The sequence below is a fragment of the Xenopus laevis genome, chromosome 5L, assembly GCF_017654675.1.
Source record: "Xenopus laevis strain J_2021 chromosome 5L, Xenopus_laevis_v10.1, whole genome shotgun sequence".
Lineage (NCBI taxonomy): Eukaryota > Metazoa > Chordata > Amphibia > Anura > Pipidae > Xenopus > Xenopus laevis.
Window position 1 is genome coordinate 149,960,866 of NC_054379.1, and position 20,297 is coordinate 149,981,162.

The 20,297-nt window shown below is 39.0% G+C and overlaps 1 protein-coding gene across 1 annotated transcript; it reads right to left on the reverse strand.

The window, feature by feature from the left end:
- Window positions 1-10,640: 10,640 nt before the first annotated feature.
- e2f6.L (E2F transcription factor 6 L homeolog) lies at window positions 10,641-19,826 on the reverse strand. The gene is given in 3 exon segments (NM_001171959.1): window positions 10,641-11,447; window positions 15,286-15,331; window positions 19,665-19,826. Coding segments are annotated over 2 exon segments (267 nt in total). The 5' UTR covers window positions 19,665-19,826; the 3' UTR covers window positions 10,641-11,226.
- Between the last annotated feature and the right edge of the window lie 471 nt (window positions 19,827-20,297).

Genomic DNA, 20,297 nt, shown 5'->3' on the forward strand with positions numbered 1-20,297 from the left:
TAGGGATACTGGCTGAGAGAAGCATCAGTGCAGTCCCACGCCATGATAATTATATAAGCAAATTTATCTCAGGGCTTTCATTGCAGTTAAGCTAAAAAGGATATTAACACATTTACAAGTCAAACTGACTGTAAATATTACAAGTAAAACACAAGTAATGAATGGAAAAAGGTACTGACAAAATCGGGGCACCAAAAAGAATAAAGTATATCAGAAGTTAAAAAAACAGAAAAAGGATATATAGATATATATATATATATTGGTTATGAGGAAACCAGTGTCTAAGGATTTACACTGAAGTGGTACAGAAGAACAGATTAATTGTCATGGGCAGATAATTGATATAGGGGCAGTTTATCAGACACTTCACCACTACATTTGCCATTTGGTGAATTATTTGTTCTGCCTTTGAAAACCAATGTGTTGTGGTGATTACAGTGAGGAAGAAATTCCACTATATTTGCCCCCAACTTGAACTGCTACAGTTTTAATCCCCAACCCCCTTAATGTAAGTGCCTTGCACTGCTCTACAACCAATCAACTATCACCCGATTCATGACCGCCATCTTGTTTTACAGATTTCCAATTTTCGCGGCAGAGTTACAGGCCCAAGGGTGCAAATGCCTAGTGGAAGAGTCCTAAGGGGCACAAATTTGCAACGAAACATTGTCACCCTAAGATTTTAGGAAAAGAGATTGAACTGGTGGGAATCCTTTAGCCTGATTCCCTAGTTTTTTTTAATAAATGAGTTAAATAGTTTAAAGGAAAACTATACCCCCAAAATGAATACTTAAGCAACAGATAGTTTATATCAAATTGAATGACATATTAAAGAATCTTACCAAACTGGAATATATATTTACATAAATATTGCCCTTTTACATCTCTTGCCTTGAACCACCATTTCGTGACTCTATCTGTGCTGCCTCAGAGATCACCTGACCAGAAATACTACAACACTAACTGTAACAGGAAGAAGTGAGGAAGCAAAAGGCAGAACTCTGTCTGTTTTTTCGGCTCATGTGACCTTACATGTAGTTTGTATGTGTGCACAGTTAATCTTACGATCTCAGGGGGCGGCCCTTATTTTTTAAAATGGCAATTTTCTATTTAGGATTACCCAATGGCACATACTACTTAAAAGGTATATTATTATGATAATGGTTCATTTACATGAAGCAGGGTTTTACACATGAGCTGTTTTACTCAGTATCTTTTAATAGAGACCTACATTGTTTGGGGGGTATAGTTTTCCTTTAAACCTTAAGTCCAAGCAAGAAATGAGAGAAGTAGAGAATCTCCTCCTGATGAAGCAGCTTCTTCAATCTGTGTAAAAGGGATTACGATTTCATCCTGGCAATTATAGGCCAGTAAATTTGACATCTGTGGTGGGAAAATTATTTGAAGGCTTGTTAAGGGATCACATTCAAAATGTTGTCCTAGTGAATGGCATTATGAGCAGCAATCAGCATGGCTTTATGAAGGATAGGTCATGTCAGACTAATTTTTATGATGAGGTAAGTAAGATGCTGGACAGTGGGGGGGGCAGTAGATGTGATCTATTTGGATTTTGACAAATACGTGCCCCACAAACGACTGCTTTCTAAACGAAGGTCTGTTGGGCTTAATGAAGTCGTTTGCACATGGATAGGAAACTGGCTACAGGATCGGGTACAGAGGGTGGTTGTTAATGGTACATTCTCTACTTGGAGTAAGGTTCTTAGTGGGGTCCCTCAGGGCTCGGTATTGGGTATTGGGTCCACTTTTATTTAACTTGTTCATTAATGACTTAGGGGAGGGTATTGTAAGTAATGTATCAGCCATTCCGAGTAGAAGAAAAGAGTTTCCACCTAAATATTGGGAAGGGGTTTGTTACAGTGAGAGCTGTGAAGATGTGGAATTGTCTTCCTGAATCAGTGGTACAGGCTGATACATTAGATAGGTATAAGAAGGGCTTGGATGGTGTTTAGCAAGTGAGGGAATACAGGGTTATGGGAGATAGCTCATAGTACAAGTTGATCCAGGGACTGGTCCCATTGCCATTTTGGAGTCAGCAAATCGAGGAAAGTCACTGGAAAATGTGAGAATGCTTAAGACTGATGGGAAACTGGGGAACAGAGCCCAAAAGCTGGTCTCTCCCAATTTCTACACAAGTCAATCCCATTGCCTGCTGGGTATTGTAGTCTTACATTAACTTTGGCAGTCTGGAAATTGTTAAACAATTGTTGCTCCCAGTGGCTTCAAAGCAGGTGCTTATTTTTTAATTCCAGACTTGGAGGCAAGTTTTGGTTGTATAAAAACTGCCAGTCCACATCAGCGCTACTAAATAGCCAATCACAGCCCTTATTTGGCTCCCCAGGAAATTTTTTTCATGCTTGTGTTGCTCCCCACCTTTTTATGTTTGAATGTGGCTCACAGGTAAAAAATAAAGAAAGGTTGGGGACCTCTGATCTAGAACCCACAAATTAACCATTTATTGGCAACATATTTATTCTATAGTTCCATGGAGTCATGACTAGGGATGCACTGAATCCACTATTTTGGATTCGGCCGAACCCCTGAATCCTTCACGAAAGATTTGTCCGAAGACGGAACCAAAATTGCATATGCAAATTAGGGATGGGAAGGGGAAAACACTTTTTACTTCCTTGTTTTGTGACAAAAAGTCAAGAAATTTCCCTCCCTATGCCTGATTTGCATATGCAAATTAGGGCTCGGATGCTGTGTGAGTGTATGTGTTGGTTCGGGATTTGGCTTTTATTCAGCAGAATTCGGCCGAATCCTTCTGTCGAACCGAACCCCTAATTTGCTGCAAATTAGTGGTCGGATTTGGTTCGGCCGAATCCGAATCATGCTGAAAAAAGCCGAATCCCGAACCAAATCGTGGATTCTGTGCATCCTTAATGACAACCGACTCCCTTAAGCACTAAACCCACTTTAGTCTATAGAGAATATCTGTTATCCGCTATGTAACCCGTTCCTTCTCTCTTTTTTTCGCTTGAATGGCTGCCCCTGGCTATACAGCATCTTAATTATATAAATTATAGTCTCTAAAGCCCCGCCCCCTCTTTAATTTAAACCACACTTTCTTTTTTTGGTGTTACTGTTCCTTTAACTACCTGACATGCTTTGCTGCTACAAGTAATAGATTAAAACACTGTGGATCATAGCAAGATGTTTCCCACCAAAGACAGGGGAGATGTAGCAAGTTATTTGGGACCTGCAATTATTACCTAAAATGCATTTTTACCAGATTCAGGCAGCAAACAATGGTACAGTGCTAACAGCTCTTTCTATTATCAGCAACCTCAGAGTTTTAATTGCTGCTACATGTATCCATGATCAAGGACATATTCATCCTTCACTGATAAAGATTGCAACACAAAACATTGTTATGGCAAGAGAAGCTTTTTCCTATTATGCACTTGTTCAGGCTGAGGGCATGGGTCAATATCACTGGTTAAAGCATCAGGAACCTGCAGCCTTAGATGTTGTAGAACTGCAACTTTCAGCTCCCTGTGATTTATTAGTTGAATATTTGGAGGGCCGCATTAAGGTATTCTGCGTAGTGGTCTAACCCCTACTAAGGGTTTGTTAAAGGAGAAGGAAAGGCTAAAATTAAGTAAACTTTATCAGAAAGGTCTGTATAAATACACCAGTAAACCCTTAAAGTAATGCTGCTTTGAGTCCTCTGTCAAAAGAAACACTGCATTTCTTTCCTTCTATTGTGTACACATGGGCTTCTGTATCAGACTTCCTGTTTTCAGCTTAAACCTCCAGGGCTAGGGCTTGAGCATGCTCTGATTGCTCCACTCCCCCTCCCTGCTGTAATCTGAGCCCAGAGCTATGAGTCAGCAGGGAGAGAATTGGGGCAGGAAGTGATGTCACACCAAGTTAATATGGCAGCTGCTATCCTAAACAAACAGAGAGCTTCTTGAGCTCATTACTCAGGTATGGTAAAGCATTTTGCAGAATAAATATAGTCTTATAGCTTGCACTATTGTGGCTAATCTATTGGCAATAATCTGTTTCAGTAGCTTTCCTTCTCCTTAACGCATCAGTTCATATGGAATTCTGTTTACTTCAAATACATTTCATAATCTGTAAAATCAATCTATACATGTCATAATTAAACTGGGGTAAAGGAGTTTGTGGGCTTTCCTACGGGGGTGTGTGTGTGTGTGTGAGTCTCAGTGGAGCCTACTCTGAAGGTCCCTCCATGATTTCAACAACAGACTCATCATCAGCTAGTAGGAAGTAGATATAGGTTAGAGGCTATTGACAGCAGCTTTACCATACAGGGAATAACACGATTGAAACAGAGACTTATTCCATCATAACTACATGAATTAGAAGTGCCGCGTGAGTGTGTGTATATGTGTTGGCAGCACACAGCACGTCTGATTCCCTAACATTAGTGACAGTATCGGCCGGTAAACGTGGCTAAAAATGCCATATTTTATATACTGAACTTATTGCACGAGGCTAAAGTTTGAGCTTGTCAATAGCAGCAATGATCCAGAACTTCAAACTTGTCACAGGGGATCACCATCTTGGAAAGTGTCTGTGACATTCACATGCTCAGTGGACTCTGAGCAGCTGTTGAGAAGCTAAGCTTAGGGCTCGTCACTAATTATCCAGCAGAAAATGAGGTTGGTCTGTAATATAAGCTGATGCTACAGGGCTGATTATTAAATTCTGATGCTAATTGCACTGGTTTCTGTGCTGCCATGTAGTTATTATCTGCATTAATTACTTATTAATTATTGTGACATTTCTATTCTATGTGTACTGTATATTGTGAGTGGGTCCCTAAGCTCAGTAAGTGACAGCAGCACAGAGCATGTGCAGTGAATCAGCAGAAAAGAAGATGGGGAGCTACTGGGGCATCTTTGGAGACACTGCTAAAGGGCTGTGGTTGCCTTGGGCTGGAAGTACAAAACAATGTACAACATGTCTAGCAACTTCTTTAGTTAGGCTTTTACTTCTCCTTTAAGGGGGTTATTAATTAAAGTCCAATGCCAAAAAATATTTTTTTTTTGACTATAAAATCAAATTTTTTTTGGGGGAAAAAAAAAATCTTGAATTTTTTTAGGATTTATTATACCCTGAGGATGGAAAAAGTCAGAATCCGAAAATTCGGCATCTCAGACCTGCAGAGTTTGTATATAAGTCAATGGGAGAAGTCCCAAAGATATCTTGATCTGCACTGGGTTTTTTTGTACGATTTTATAAATAACCCCCAAAGTGAAAGATAAAAAAAAGCAGCATGATAATCTTAACAGACACAATAGTAAGTCAAGTTGGACAAACCATGGCCCTCTTAACAATGATTCGCATCCTCTGCCTATAGTTGGAGGGCTGCCAGTTGCAAGTACGGTACAACAGTCCCAGCAGACAATTCCATTTCAGTAAATGCTTTCTTCTCAAATCCAGAAGGTAAGTCTATCCTCTCATTCAAAGGATATTGGATGTAGCAGACTCTGATTGAGGAGACTGAGGTTAGGGTGACAGGAATTCCACAATGCCAGAAGGATTCTCATTAAATGGGAAAGAACATGAAACTAAAGTGTCTGTGCTAAAGTCATGTGCATTGAAACACAAGTCAGATTGTCCAGTGAGTAAAAGAAAACGCAGGAACATCAGTCTGAAACAGAAAATACTATGTTATATACAATGCAACTGGAAATTTAAAGGACAAGGTAAACCATAACGTATTTTGTGATTGTTCTGCTCTCTTGCACAATAAACCCCTCATAAGATTTACATATAAGTGTACATTGCTGCTTTATTTAATTGGCACATAGTGGAGAATAAAAGCTTAATAGGGAGTGGGGATTTGTTAGGCACAACACTGGTCACTTCATTGTTATGAGGTAGAACAGCTGGGTGGTGCTTTGGAAAATCTCAGGATCAGCAGGTATATGTACCAGTCCCGGGCAGTTTCCTTAAAAAGGAACTAAAGTCTAAAATAGAATAATGCTAGAAATGCTGTATTTTGTATACTAAACATAATCTTACTGCACCAGAAGCCTAATAAAACAAATGATTTATGTTTTCAAAGTTGAGGTCACCATCTTGTAACTTTGTTAAACATCTTTGCAAGACCAAGACTGTGCACATGCTCAGTGTGGCCTGGGTTGCTTAGGGATCGTCATAAATTATCAAAACAGCACAAGTCAAATAATATCTGCCAGAAGCCGATACAACAATACTGATTAATAATCAGAATATACAGACTGCACTGGGTCCTGTGTTGTCATGTAATCTAATGTAGATTTTATAGTTTTTGTATTGTTTAATACAAACTTTCTCCAACTCGCAGAACCAGTGGCTGCAGCAAAATAATCCTCCAAATAGAATCCCAGTTTATCTGTTTAAATCTGACCCCACGATCTTTGTCCTGCAGCTGGAGTTGGAAACAGTAAAGGGGATGTAAAGGCAAAAATAAAATCCAATACGAATCTCTACACAGTCTCCAGCTGCTCTACAGGAAACAAACAAAGCTGCTTGAGCTCTGGGAAGTAAGGTGGGGGTTTACCTCCTGCCATTTGAAAGTATGATTGTTTCCCTGCAGAGCAGATTTGTTTCCCGGCAGAACAGTTAGGGATTATCTGAAGTTTCCTATCCTCAGCAGTCAGAGCAAGTAAATGAGGGGGGAATTATATATTTATATATATACACATGTGTGTGTGTAATATAATATAATATAGTAAATGGACCCGCACTCCAATGTTTTTGTGAAAAAAAGTGATGAATTTTATTCACAGATGCATCTGTGAATAAAATTCATCACTTTTTTTCACAAAAACATTGGAGTGCGGGTCCATTTACTATTATGTACTAGAAACTTTGACCAACGCACCCACCTTGAAAGAAATCCGGTAAGAGTGCGCTCACCAAAGACAAGTGATAGAGATATATTTTTTTCATTAAAGAAAGTAAAAATGTGATTTTATTTTTTTGCCTTTACATCCTCTTTAAGGGAGCTGCATCACCATTTTACACCTGCTTCCAGGTATACCTTATGCCAGTGAGCAACACCTTGGATGTTGCTCTCTGTGTCCTCAAGCAGGTGCTTAGTTATGAATTCCAAGCTTGAAATCGAGTTTTAATTGCATAAAAACTAAGTACAGTGCCACGTAGAGCCTCTTGTATGCAGTCAGTCCACATAGGGGATACAAAATAGCCAATCACAGAATTTATTTGGCAGTGGGGGCAAAATGGCAGCTCTCTGGAGGCAAGCACCAAAGTCTGACGTGTTTATTTAAAGAAAAGGCAAGCCTGGAGAGTCTGCACAATATCTCAAGGGCCTGCTTGTTTAACTATGGCAGCTCAGAAAGCTCCCAATTTGTGAAGGGCAACATCTGCCAGGTTTTAATGTGAAAATTGACCATAGCCTAATTGTACAGTTTACAAGTCACGCAAAAGACTGCCCATTGACATCAATGCATTTTGCAGAGAAGCAAAACTGGACAGATTCACCCATTGCTACTCCCAATCCTTCTTACCGTCATCAATTTGAATCGGCTCTGGTTCTAGCTTGAGCGTCTTGGACAACCGTTCGAAAGACTTCTTTGTAGTGGCCTCCTGTTCCACCTCACACAAGTACACGTCGATGGGTCCCTTCGTGCTTTTTATATGGATTTCTATACAATTCTGCCAATATGGTCAGCCATTAAAACTTTCAGTAATAATAAAGAACAAAAGGTGCAAGATTTAAGAAAAATACAAATGGTAAAATGGTCAAGTGAAACATTTAAAAGGAACAAACGAACCAGCAATAACTTATTGACTGGGATTGTGCTGCCCTGCCTCCCACAGACATGTACTGAAAATTAAAGGATCAAAAAATTAAAGTATTAAAACTATAATGCAGCGTTGCCCTGCACTAGTAAAACGGGTGTGTTTGCTTCAGAAACACTACTATTGTTTATATAAATAAGCTGCTGTGTAGCAATGGGGGCAGCCATTCAAAGGAGAAAAGGCTCAGGTTACACAGCAGATAAGCTCTGTAGAAGATAATGTTATCTGTTATCCACTATTTAACCTGTGCCATATAGATTTTTTTTACAATTTCCATCATTGCTACACAGCAGCTTGTTTATATGAACTATAGTAGTGTTTCTGAAGCAAACATCAGTTTTAACAGTACACTGCATGATATTATCAGTACTTTAAAAAACTGGTTTTTGGTTTTACTGTTCCTTTAAAGGATATTCTAGTGGACTTAGATCCAAATCCATTATTCAGAAGACAGCAGGTCCCAAGGATTCTGGATAACAGGTCCCATACCTGTATCAAGGTTAGTTAAAGGGGTGGTTCACCTTTAAGTTAACTTTTCGTATGTTATATAATGGCCTATTCTAAGCAACTTGTCAAATACATTTTTTTTTTATAGTTTTTGAATTATTTGCCTTCTTCTTCTGACTCTTTCCAGCTTTCAAATGGCCAGTCGCTCACACCTTCCAAAAACAAATGCTCTGTAAAACGACAGACTTTTAGTTATTGCTACTTTTTTTATTACTCATCCTTCTATTCAGGCCTCTCTTATTCATATTTCAGTCTCTTATTCAAATGAATGCATAGTTGCTAGGGTTATATGGACCCTAGCAACCAGATTTATGAAATTGCAAACTGGAGAGCTGCTGAATAAAAAGCCAAATAACTCAAAAACCACTAATAATAAAAAATGAAAACCAATTGCAAATTGTCTCAGAATATCACTCTCTACATCATACTAAAAGTTAACTCAAAGGTGAACAACCCCTTAAAGGGTAGACAGATCAAATGTTGGACCTTAATGAGGGTCTTTATCCATAAAGTAAAAAAAAAAAAATGAATAAAATAAAATTGATAAAAGGAAGCATTAATCAGACTCATCTCCAAGGACTCACCTCTTTGGGCGCTGGCACTTCCAGTTTTGTTTCTTCGGGTGATTTCACTGCAATAACTATCTGCTCATGATATTCCTCAATACTGTGTATATCCTGGTAAGTTACATATGCAAGCGTTGACTTATTAAGGAGATTAGTTGGTGAGAAGATCGCACACATCTGTATGGGGAACTAGGATAAAGTCCCCAATACACACAAACTACCAAGCATGTAGGCTAGCACAGGCCAGCAGTGCAAGTACAGGTATGGGACCTGTTATCCAGAATGTTAGGGACCAGGGGTTTTCCAGATTACAGATCTTTCCATAATTTGGATCTTCATACCTTAAGTCTGCTAGAAAATCATGTAAACATTAAATAAACCCAATAGGCTGGATTTGCTTCCAATAAGGATTAATTATATCTTAGTTGGGATCAAGTACAAGCTACTGTTTTATTATTACAGAGAAAAGGGAAATCATTTTTACAAATCTGGATTACTTGGATAAAATGGAGTCTATGGGAGTTGGCCTTTCCGTAATTCGGACCTTTCTGGAAAACAGATCCTATACGTGTACTGTTTTATTATTACAGAGAAAAAGGAAATTGTTATTAAAAATTTGGATAAAATGCAGTCAGATAGCCTTTGCATAATTCAGAGCTTTCTGGATAACGGGTTTCTGGTAATGGATCCCATTCCTGTTGTAGGAGCTGAGCTGTATGCCTGGTAGCTACCACCTGCTGCCACTATACAGATAATAATGATTAGCAATTAAATCTGCAACCTGTGCAAAAGAAATATATTGGGTAAAATCTGCTACTCTGGGGGCTGTAAGTAGCTACAGTCCAGTTTCTGGTACTGGTCAATAAAAAGGATATTTTCTGTTGGCACGATCCTCTGTTAGTTTGAACAACTGGTGTGCACAGTCCTTTATTAAATCATCCAGTGCCTCCTCCATAGCCGTGAGATCACTAATGTCGTTGCGCAGTTTCTGTTCTTCGGGGATCTTGGTTCCTGAGTGATTCAAGTCAGAACCCCTATAATAATACACGCACCACAGAGAAGGTAATTAGGCTGTCCCTTCACTATACAATATGAATCTGCTTCATAAACACTCCTGTTGGGGAAGCAAGAAATGCCAAAGGCTTATACTCAAGGCAAACCGAACCTCTAAATGAAAAAAACAAACCCGTTCTAAAAAGTTCACAATTCAGCAGTCAGTATAGCTGAAATATATCTGCTTATGGGGGTCTATTACTTCAGTGAGCAGAAGCTGTAGGTTCAATAGGACATTAGTAGAGTATGCTCAGTCTCACCAGAACAAATCTATAGGAAAGACACAGGCACACACTAAAGGGCAGATTTATCAAGAGTCAAATAGTGAATTTGAATTTCAAAATTCTACACAGTGCCAGTGCAAGAGCGCAAAGGGGCACAACAATGAACCCTTTAGGACTCAATTAGCAAGCACTTACACCCCAGGTTAAACTGCACTTTCTTCATCATGTTGGATTTTCCTTCTGCTTCTCAATAACTTGCGAGTTTAAATGACACACACATTAGGAGATTTATAGGGGGCCGGGGGAGACAGCTAAATGCCTCCTACCTCCCCTCACCAATATAGCAATGACTAATGCAGTAAGTGATTATTCGTGAGGTAAGCTGCAGGATTCTGTGCTCCAAAATTGATTTAGATCTTTTAACTTGTAAAAGAGTACTGTTAAAATCTAAAAAAAAACAACAAAAAAAACTGGATTCTGTGATGATTTTTATAAATGTAGTTTTTATTTCTAAATTACATGGTTTACACTGCAAATAATTCACTCTACAATATAAAATTTAATTCCTGAACCAGCAAGTGTATTTTTTTAGTTGTAATATTGGTGTTTAGGTGCATCTCAGGTTTTGCCTGGCCATGTGCTTTCAGAAAGCCAGTGCTGCACTATGGAACTGCTTTCTGGCAGGCTGTTTCTCCTACTCACTGTAACTGAAGGAGTTGCAGTGGGACATGGGTTTAACCAGGGAACGGTTATCTGGTTACCTTCCCATTGTTCTGCTGATGGGCTGCTGGGAGGGGTTGATATCACTCCAACTTGCAGTACAGCAGTAAAGAGGGACTGAAGTTTATCAGAGCACAAGTCACATGACTGGGGCAGCTGGGAAACTGACAATATGTCTAGCCCCATGTCAAGATTTCAAAATGAAATAAATATAAAAAAAAAAAAAGTTTGCTCTTTTGAAAAATGGATTTAATGCAGAATTCTGCTGAAGCAGCACTATTAACTGATGTGTTTTGAAATAAACATGTTTTCCCATGACAGTATCCCTTTAAAGGACCTTGATCATTCACTTACATCCACTGGACATGGTTTTTTGACCTCTTCTGAATTAGGTTGATCCCATCGAGTACATTGGTAATGTCATATACTCTCCTTTTCCGCACCCCCAGCATAGTAGCAACATCATTTAGATCCACAATGCCGTCCGGAGCAGCTTTGATTATGTCCACAAACTTCCGAGTCAAGTAGAACAAGGAGACGTCAAAGCGAGGCCTCGGCAATTTCAGCGACTCTGCGGAAGGCAAAGGGAGAGGATTTCAGACAACATGAGAACAATGACTGTATGTGGAAAAGATACAAATGTTTTTGTGGTTATCTGGTAACTTGAATAGGGAGGGGGAACATTTTCATATGTGGGCAAACCAATTGGTTTATAGCTGAATTCAACTTTTTCTAATACTAGGGATGCACAGAATCTACTATTTTGGATGCGGCCGAATTCCCCGTGAAAGATTCAGCCGAATACCAAACCGAATCTGCATATGCAAATTAGGAGAGGGAAAGGAAAAAGTGGATAAAAAATGTCGTTTAGTGATGAAGTTATGTGATTTCCCTTCCCGACTGTAATTTGCATATGCAAATAAGCATTCAGATTTGGTTTGACCAGGCACAAGGATTTGGCTGAATCCGAATGCTGCTGAAAAAGGCTGGATCCCGAACCAAATCCTGGATTTGGTGCATCCCTACTTAATACAATTACCTCTCCATACCCTGCCATAATCCCTCCTATATGTGCTCCTATACAGGATGTACATTATATATCCAATAGTATCAGGCAAGGGCAACGCTTCTAATTATTGAAACTGTCTATGTATGTCTACATAACACAATGACATCTTTGACAATTATGTGCTTCCTACTTTGGGGAAGGCTCTTTATGCCCCACGCGCAACTGTTGCTATGAAGTAAAGTCTATACAGAATGGGTTTTCAGAGATGGGAGTGGAAGAACTTGTCTGGCCTGTTCGTTACCCTAAGTGCAATGGCTTCTGGTCTGTTCAAAGTAAATAAGAGAGACACAAGGGGCAGAAGAACTAGACGGCGCACATAGAATAAAACACCCGTGGAATGAACCATAACAAGGTGAGCCAAGCCTTACCCCAAACAATAAAGGCTAAACTCAACTGTATTGCTAGAATGAAATCACAACAACAATGTTCCATATCTAGAGCAAAGCCTGGGTACAGGCCAAACGTTTTTCTTTTATTTCTTTTATTTTTTTAAAGTGAGGCATTTTGGATTTGCCAATTAAATACACTTTTTCCACCAAGGGCCACAATGAGAATTTTAGTTTTCTTTAAAAGCTGTATGTTTATTTTGTCTTTTCCCCTTTTTTTCTTAACAGATAAGAAATGTCAGGGGGGTGGTTCATAAAGACTTAAGCTATAGTCATATGAAAATAATAAATTTACTCCACTTTCAACAAAAAAAAGATAACAGTGGTATATCTTTCATTTCCCAGGAACATCTGAGTACTGGGGTGTTTTCTGAAAGATTTTTAGTGAAGCAGTATTCAGTTGTATTATATTATAAACATGTATTTATATAGCGCCAACATATTTTCCTTTCATAAAGGAATGAAAGGCATGGAACCTGCTGAAAGCGGTCAGTATTTAGAAAGCAATCCTGCCCTCTATCATTGCAAGTTAATATCAGCTGGTTTGATGGCCAATAAAAATGTTTCTCATTACCAAGGTTTCACACAAGAAGCATCTCATGAAGGGTAAAAGCAAAGAGCTTTTAAAGAAAAAAATCCCAATGTAATGTCAATAAGTTAAATATCTAAACCCGTAATATGTGGGGTCTGTGTGCTCATGCCCAAGACCTATAGCTGGAGGCAGGGTATCCAACCAAAAGAGAAAACCGCAGGCACTTACAGATCCCACAAACAGGCTTGTAAAAAAAAAAACCTGAGAACTTTATTTAAGGGCAAAAAGTAGATCAATACATAGCATTATGCTTTTTGTGCCGTCACGCATAAGGCTATGTATTGATCTACTTTTTGCCCTAAAATAAAGTTTTCAGTTTTTTTACAATCCTGTTTGTGGGATCTGTGAGTGCCTGCCATTTTCTCTTTTGGTTAAAAGCAAAGAGCTCTCTCAAGACCTTCATAACCTTATTGTTGCATAACATACTGATGGCCTTCATTACAGACATATTTCTAAACTTCTGAATAATCCAGTGAGCGGCATTGGGGTCATAATCTGGAAGTTGAAAGAACATCATTTCACCATAAACAGGCCACGACCAGGTGCCCTTTGCAAGATTTTTGACACAGGAGTCAAAAGAAAAAATAAAAGTTGTCCAGGAGCCAAGGATCACTCACGGAGAGCTTCAGAAAGACCTTGAATTAAAAGCTACAGTTGTTTCATAAAAAACAGTAAATAATCCACTCAACCAACATGGTCACTATGCACTCTCACCACACAAGACTCCTGAAGAAAAAGAATGTTGACGCTTGTTTAAAGGAATTGTTTAGTATAAAAATTAAAAACTGAGTAAATAGATAAAAAAATGTTTCTAATATAGTTATTTAGCCAAAAATGTATAAAGGCTGGAGTGACTGGATGTGTAACATAATAGCCAGAACACTACTTCCTGCTTTGCAGTTCTCTTGATGTCCACTGATTGGTTACCAGGCAGTAACCAATCAGTGACTTGAAGGGGGCCACATGGGTCATAACTGTTGCTTTTGAATTTTAGCTGAATGCCGAGGATCAATTGCAAACTCACTGAACAGTAATGTCCCATGTGACCCCCTTCAAGTCACTGACTAACTCAGAGTTAGAGAGCTTTAAAGCAGGAAGTAGTGTTCTGTTAGACATCCAGTCACTCCAAATACAAAAAAAGAGGGGGTTGTGTGTGCACGCCTAAGGCTAAATTGAAATATGTTTAAGTATAATGGAAGTGCTATTAATTTGGCCAATTAATCAATACACATTCCTTGCTCATCTGTCTAAGTAATTCAGTATATATGCAAGTGCATGTGTTTACAAAGAGGGGTTTTTAGTTACAAGTTATGATAATAAAGTTGATAAGCCACCATACCATGTAAAGGTAAACCCCCACATGGTGGTCCCTAACTTGTTTCCCTCTGGTCATAGTATAAAAGGTCTTGTACATCTCTGCATAGTAGCACCACCTGAAGTAAATGTATCCTGAACATTGGTTTCAGTCTGAGGGCTAGATCCTCCCCCGCCACTAGCTTGTGGCTTTGAAGAGAGACTGCCCAAAACAACGCCAATTTTTTTTTAAAAAACCACGAGGGTCCCTAAGCTTGGCTTTTAACAGCGGCTCAGAGCACACTGAGCATGTGCAGTGTCACCGACACTCATAACAAAATCCAAGATGGGGAGCTCCCCTGCACAACTCTGAAGGCCCAGATCATTATGGTTATAGAAATGCTAAACCTTTAGACTGGTGCAGTAAGTTCATTATATAAAATACTACATTTGTACCAATATTTGTTTTTGCTGTTTAGTTCTCCTTTAAATATTTAACTGTAAAAGCTTGGAAAGTTGGTCCCCACACACTGAGCTGCAATAAGACAGAAGAGAATTGAATGCCACTAGTTATCAAAAGGAGAAAATCACCTTTAAAAACGTCTGTCCCATTGGCAAAAGAAGCATGTTGGCAGCCCAAAAAAAAGTACATTCAATTGTACAGGTATAAGCTGTAGTTTCTCACTTGTATTACCGTGTATACAGTGTAACCTATACCAGTCATCTTTACAGCTGGTCTTATGTTGTAGTATTTTATATATACACACTAAAATTATACATTTATTGTTATAGTAAGTGAAACCTTAATTTTACATCCCCTGATTTTAAGTTCTCTCCTTTTACATTGCTGTTTTGTGGTCCCACCTATATATTATCCATAATACCATTTCCCTGATTTTACATTTTCCTTGATTTTTCTCCATTTTTTTCTTGTTCCCTTGAAAAACATAAAATGGGGGTTCTATTGTAGTTCTTTACCGGTCTACTGTGTTAGTTGTGTAACAAGTGCTGCCCTACTCCACAAAGGGGCCAACAGGTGGGCTAAAAATTAGAAGTAGAATTATCGTACTTTTAGTTGGTATCTTTATTTCTTGATGTTGAATTTCTGTCTTCATCTGCAAAAGAACACAAGTAATTGAGTAAGCTTTCATTGGGTCTGTATCCTGCATTGCTTGTTTGCATTATAGTTTGGCAGGATTATTCCTGAGTTCAGTGCATCCTACTCAAAACACAACACTGTTCACCCTGCCTATGAACTGGCCTACACACCTAGCTGAGGACACTGCAGAAAGAGCAGATGAAATGTTCTCATCCAGCATAATGGATCTGCTTGTCACTTACAGCTAATGCCCCCTATGCTGGATCAGTTCAAACCCTGATAACTGCTGTCGGGGGCAGCAACAAATTAAAAATCTCCACCCCCAAGTGCCACAAAGTACCTGAAAATACTTACCCTTCTAGATTCAATTGGCTAAATGCACAAAATGCAGGGATTTCAATGAAAATGCCCCTAAAGTATAACCATATAGGACTCAATATTTCTCTCAATGCATCTAATGTATGTTTTGCTTCATACAAAATCAGTCGGTACATAAATCCTTCCACCTCGACTCCTCAGTTTATGGTACCTCCTTCTCGGTTTTTAAAGAAACCGTAGCACCAAAAACCTGAAAGTGTATGAAAGGAATTCAAATATAATGCAGTGTTGCCCTGCACTGGTGAAATGCTGTGTTTGCTTCAGAACGACTACTATTGGTTATATAAATAAGCTGCTGTGTAGCCATGGGGGCAGTCAAGCTGGAAAAAAGGAGAAAAGACACAGGTTACAGCACATAACATATAAGTTCTGTCCAATACAATGGTAACCCGTGCAAACAAACATCTTTTACCAGTGCAGGCTAACAATATATTATATGTTGATTACTTTAAAACTGTTTCATATTTTAGTGTTATTGTTTCTTTAATATACTAAATTTTTCCATGTTAAGACATTACAAGACATTTTATCACTGCCTACGCTCAAAAATATAAACAGCATCCTTTGGTAATTCTAAACCCAAATCAAAGTGAAACTATAAAAACCAAAAACAACGGTAAAACCTAAAACATCTTGTATATTAATGAAACCTGGCCTATAGCTGTAGAATAGCTGTTAAATACAATCCAAAATTAACTACAGTATAATTCTTAGAAACAGAATTGCTTCTGCCATATCCTCCTTCATAGAAGCTCAGCTGATTATTTTCAGTGCTTGTATTTAAAGTTATTAGGCATCACTACACTCCAGATAATCAAAATGGCTTCTGACTGTGCTCATCACATGAAAGCATTAGCAGGAAGCAAAAGTGGAATTGTCTTTTCCCTCTAATTCACCGGGCCAAGTTGAGTTTGAAGGCCTTGTTCATTTTCTATTGGTCATGTTAAACTTTGTAAATACATATTTTTTTGTTTGCAGCCATTTATACATTTGTTTCTAGGGGTTTTGCCAAAAACTTTTCACCATAAAGCCTTATCCATTAATGATGAATTCTTCGGGGATCATTACTAGATAGTAATTCACCTTTACTAAACTGTGCCCTTTGTATATTATGTCCATTTCAGCACCTACAAACAGCATACCCTAGTAAGGGGTTTTACACAGGTTAATTTGTTTAATTTAAAGTTACGTTTTGCAGACTGTAGTGTTAGGAGACATTTTTCAATTGGTCTAATTTATTTTTTGTGTTTTTTTTGGCATCTCAGTTTGGCATTTCAGTAACTGTCTGCTAGGGTCTAGTAGGGGGACTGAATAGAAGAAGTAATAAAAAATAACAGCAATAAAATTGTATTCTCAGCTGCCAGGGTCACTGACTGCCATTTGAGAGCTGGAGGCAGAAGAAGAAGTAACATAACTCAGAAACTATTTAAAAAAATCAAGACCAAATAAAATGTTGCTGAGAATAGGCCATTCCATGGCACCATACCATAGTAGAAGTTAACTTAAAAGGGTTGTTCATGTTTATATTAACTTTAATATGGTGTAAAGCAGTGATCCCCAACCAGTGACCCCTGAGCAACATGTTCCTCACCGACCCCTTGGATGTTGCTCCCAGTGGCCTCAAAGCAGGTGCTTATTTTTGAATTCCAGACTTGGAGGCAAGTTTTGGTTGCATAAAAACCAGATGTACTGCCAAACAGAGACTACTGTAGGCTGTCAGTCCAAATAGGTGCTACCAAATAGCCAATCACAGCCCTTATTTAGCATCCTCAGGGACTCTACTCCCCAACTCTTTTTACATGTGAATGTGCTCGCGGGTTAAAAAGGTTGAGGATCCTTGGTGCAGACAGTGATATTCTGAGACAATTTGAAACTAGTTTTCATTTTTTATCTGTGGGTTTTGAGTTATTTCGCTTTTTATTGAGCTGCTCTCCATTTTGCAATTTCAGCAATTGGGTTGCAAGGCCCCAAATTACCCTAGCAACCATGCATTAAGACTGAACTAGTTATAGAAATAACAACAGATTTGTAGCCTTACAGAGCATTTGTTTTTCATATGGGAGTCAGTGATCCCTATATGAAAGCTAGAAAGTGTCAGAAGAAGGAGGAAAAGGATAAAAAAACATAAAAAAGGAAGGTCAATTGAAGCATTGCTTAGAAGTAGCCATTCTAGAACATACTAAAAGTTCCCTGAAAAGTGAACTACCTTAATTTGCTCTATGACAAACAGTTTTTTATGGGGGACTAATGACTAGTGATAGGCAAATAAATTCGTCAGACGCAAATTCGCTAAGAATTTCTGCGCTTTGCCGCCGGTGAATACATTTTTGAAAATTCACCGATGTAAAATAATTTTGGATGCATGTCGGAAAGGTCGTTTGCATCAAAACCATCACACATCAACATTTTTCAGACGCCCATTAACTTTAGCGCCGGCGTCAAAAATGACGCAATCATCAGAATTTGCCGAATTTTGCGGCGAAGCAAAACAGGACAAATTCGCCCATCACTACTAATGACATTCATTAAATGGGTTGTCCACCTTTAAATTAAGATTTAGTATGATAGAGAGTGATATTCTGAGACAATTTGCAATTGGTTTTCAGGTTTTAAGTGTTTTTTTTTAGTTATTTAGCAGCTCTCCAGTTTGAAATTTCAGCACTCAGGTTACTAGGGCCCATATTACCCTAGCAACAATGCATTCAAATAAGAGACTTGAATATGAATAGGGGAGGGTCTGAATAGAAAGAGGAGTAATAAAAAGTAGTAATAACAATATATTTGTAGCCTTACAGAGCATCTGTTGTTTAGATGGGGTCAGCGACTCCATTTGAAAGCTGTAAAGAATTAGAAGGCAAACTAAAAACTATTAAAAATAAATAATATAGACCAATTGAAAAGTTGCTAGGAGTTGGCCATTCTATAACATGTTAAAAGTTAAATTAAAGCGGTGATTCACCTTTTAGGCAAATTTTAGTATGTTATAGAATGGCCAATTCTAAGCAACTATTCATTTTTTATAGTTTCATAGTTATTTGCCTTTTTGTTATGACTCTTTGCAGCTTTCAAAGAGACGTCACTGACCCCTTTTAAAAACAAAAACAAACAAATGCTCTGAAAGGCTACAAATGTATTGTTATTGCTACTTTTTATTAGGGATGCAGGAATCGGTTCGGGATTCAGCCTTTTTCAGCAGGCCGAATCCTTCTACCCGGCCGAACCCGAATCCTAATTTGCATATTAGGGCCGGGGAGGTAAATCGTGACTTTTTGTCACAAAACAAGGAAGTAAAAAATGTTTTTGCCTTCCCACCCCTGTTCGGTATTCGGCCGAATCTTTCACAAAGGATTCGGTGGTTCGGCAGAATCCAAAATAGTGGATTTGGTGCGTCCCTACTTTTTATTACTCGTCTTTCTATTCAGGCCTCTTCTATTCATATTCCAGTCTCTTATTCAAATCAGTCTGTGTGGTTGCTAGGGGAATTTGGACCCCAACAACCTGATGGCGGAAATTGCAAACTAGTGGTTTGGAGTTATTTAGCTTTTTATTCAGCAGTTCTCCAATGATAAAAAATGAAAACCAATGGCAAATTGTCTCGGAATATCCCTCTCTACATCATACGGACAGTTCTCAAATGTGAAGAAGCCATTTAAAGGTGAAGCTCGCCTATATGGATATCCTCTCTGCAACATTCCACTCCCAGCATCTCTATGACAGCCAATGACAGAAGCTGGTTGAGTTCAACATCAGCTTGAAAGCTGCACGTCCCTATTGAATATACTGGGGAGGAGGCGTCCCGAGCGGTTGTAGTGATGCAGCTGTAAGAGTGAGCGCAAACCAGACGCTATCGCTAAGGGGAAGCACAGAGCTCACAAGTTACACTTAACGCCTAAATGCGTGCGGTTGTTGCTGTTTATAAACACAGCCGGGCGTGTCAGGAGCAGCAGCGAGAGATAGAGCGAGATTCTGACCTTCGCTGCCTCCTCCGTTCGCACCAAGTCACTAGTGGCGACTGCGGGCAGCGGGCTAAGAAATTCCGGCGTCGTGGAAGACATGTTTCCAGAAACCCGCGGGAAATCTCACAGCAACACGCGGAACAGCGGGGCGACCACGTGACACGTTTGGCGTCGCACAATCATGGCGGCACGGGTAATCAGCCAATCAGCGGCTGCGGGCGAGGGTTTAAGACGTCACCAGCTGTATTTGGCGCTTGGTGTTGGTTCATAGGGTTGGTGGACGCTGTAACTATGCTGTTGTGTCTGTGACTTTCGTCGTGCAACTTTTTTAAGGAAAACTATACCCCCCCAACCATTGTAGGTCTCTATAAAAAAGAATATTGCACAAAACAGCTCATATGTTAAATCCTGCTTCGTGTAAACAAACCATTTTCATAATAATATACTTTTCTAGTAGTATTGGGCAATCATAAATAGAAAACTGCCATTTTTAAAAAATAAGGGATCATAGGATTCACATTGCACACAAACAAACTATACATGTTAGATCACATGCGCCAATTAACAGACATAGTTGTCTATTTTGCTTCCACACTTCTTCCTGTTACAGTTAGAGCTGCAGTATTTCTGGTCAGGTGATCTCTGAGG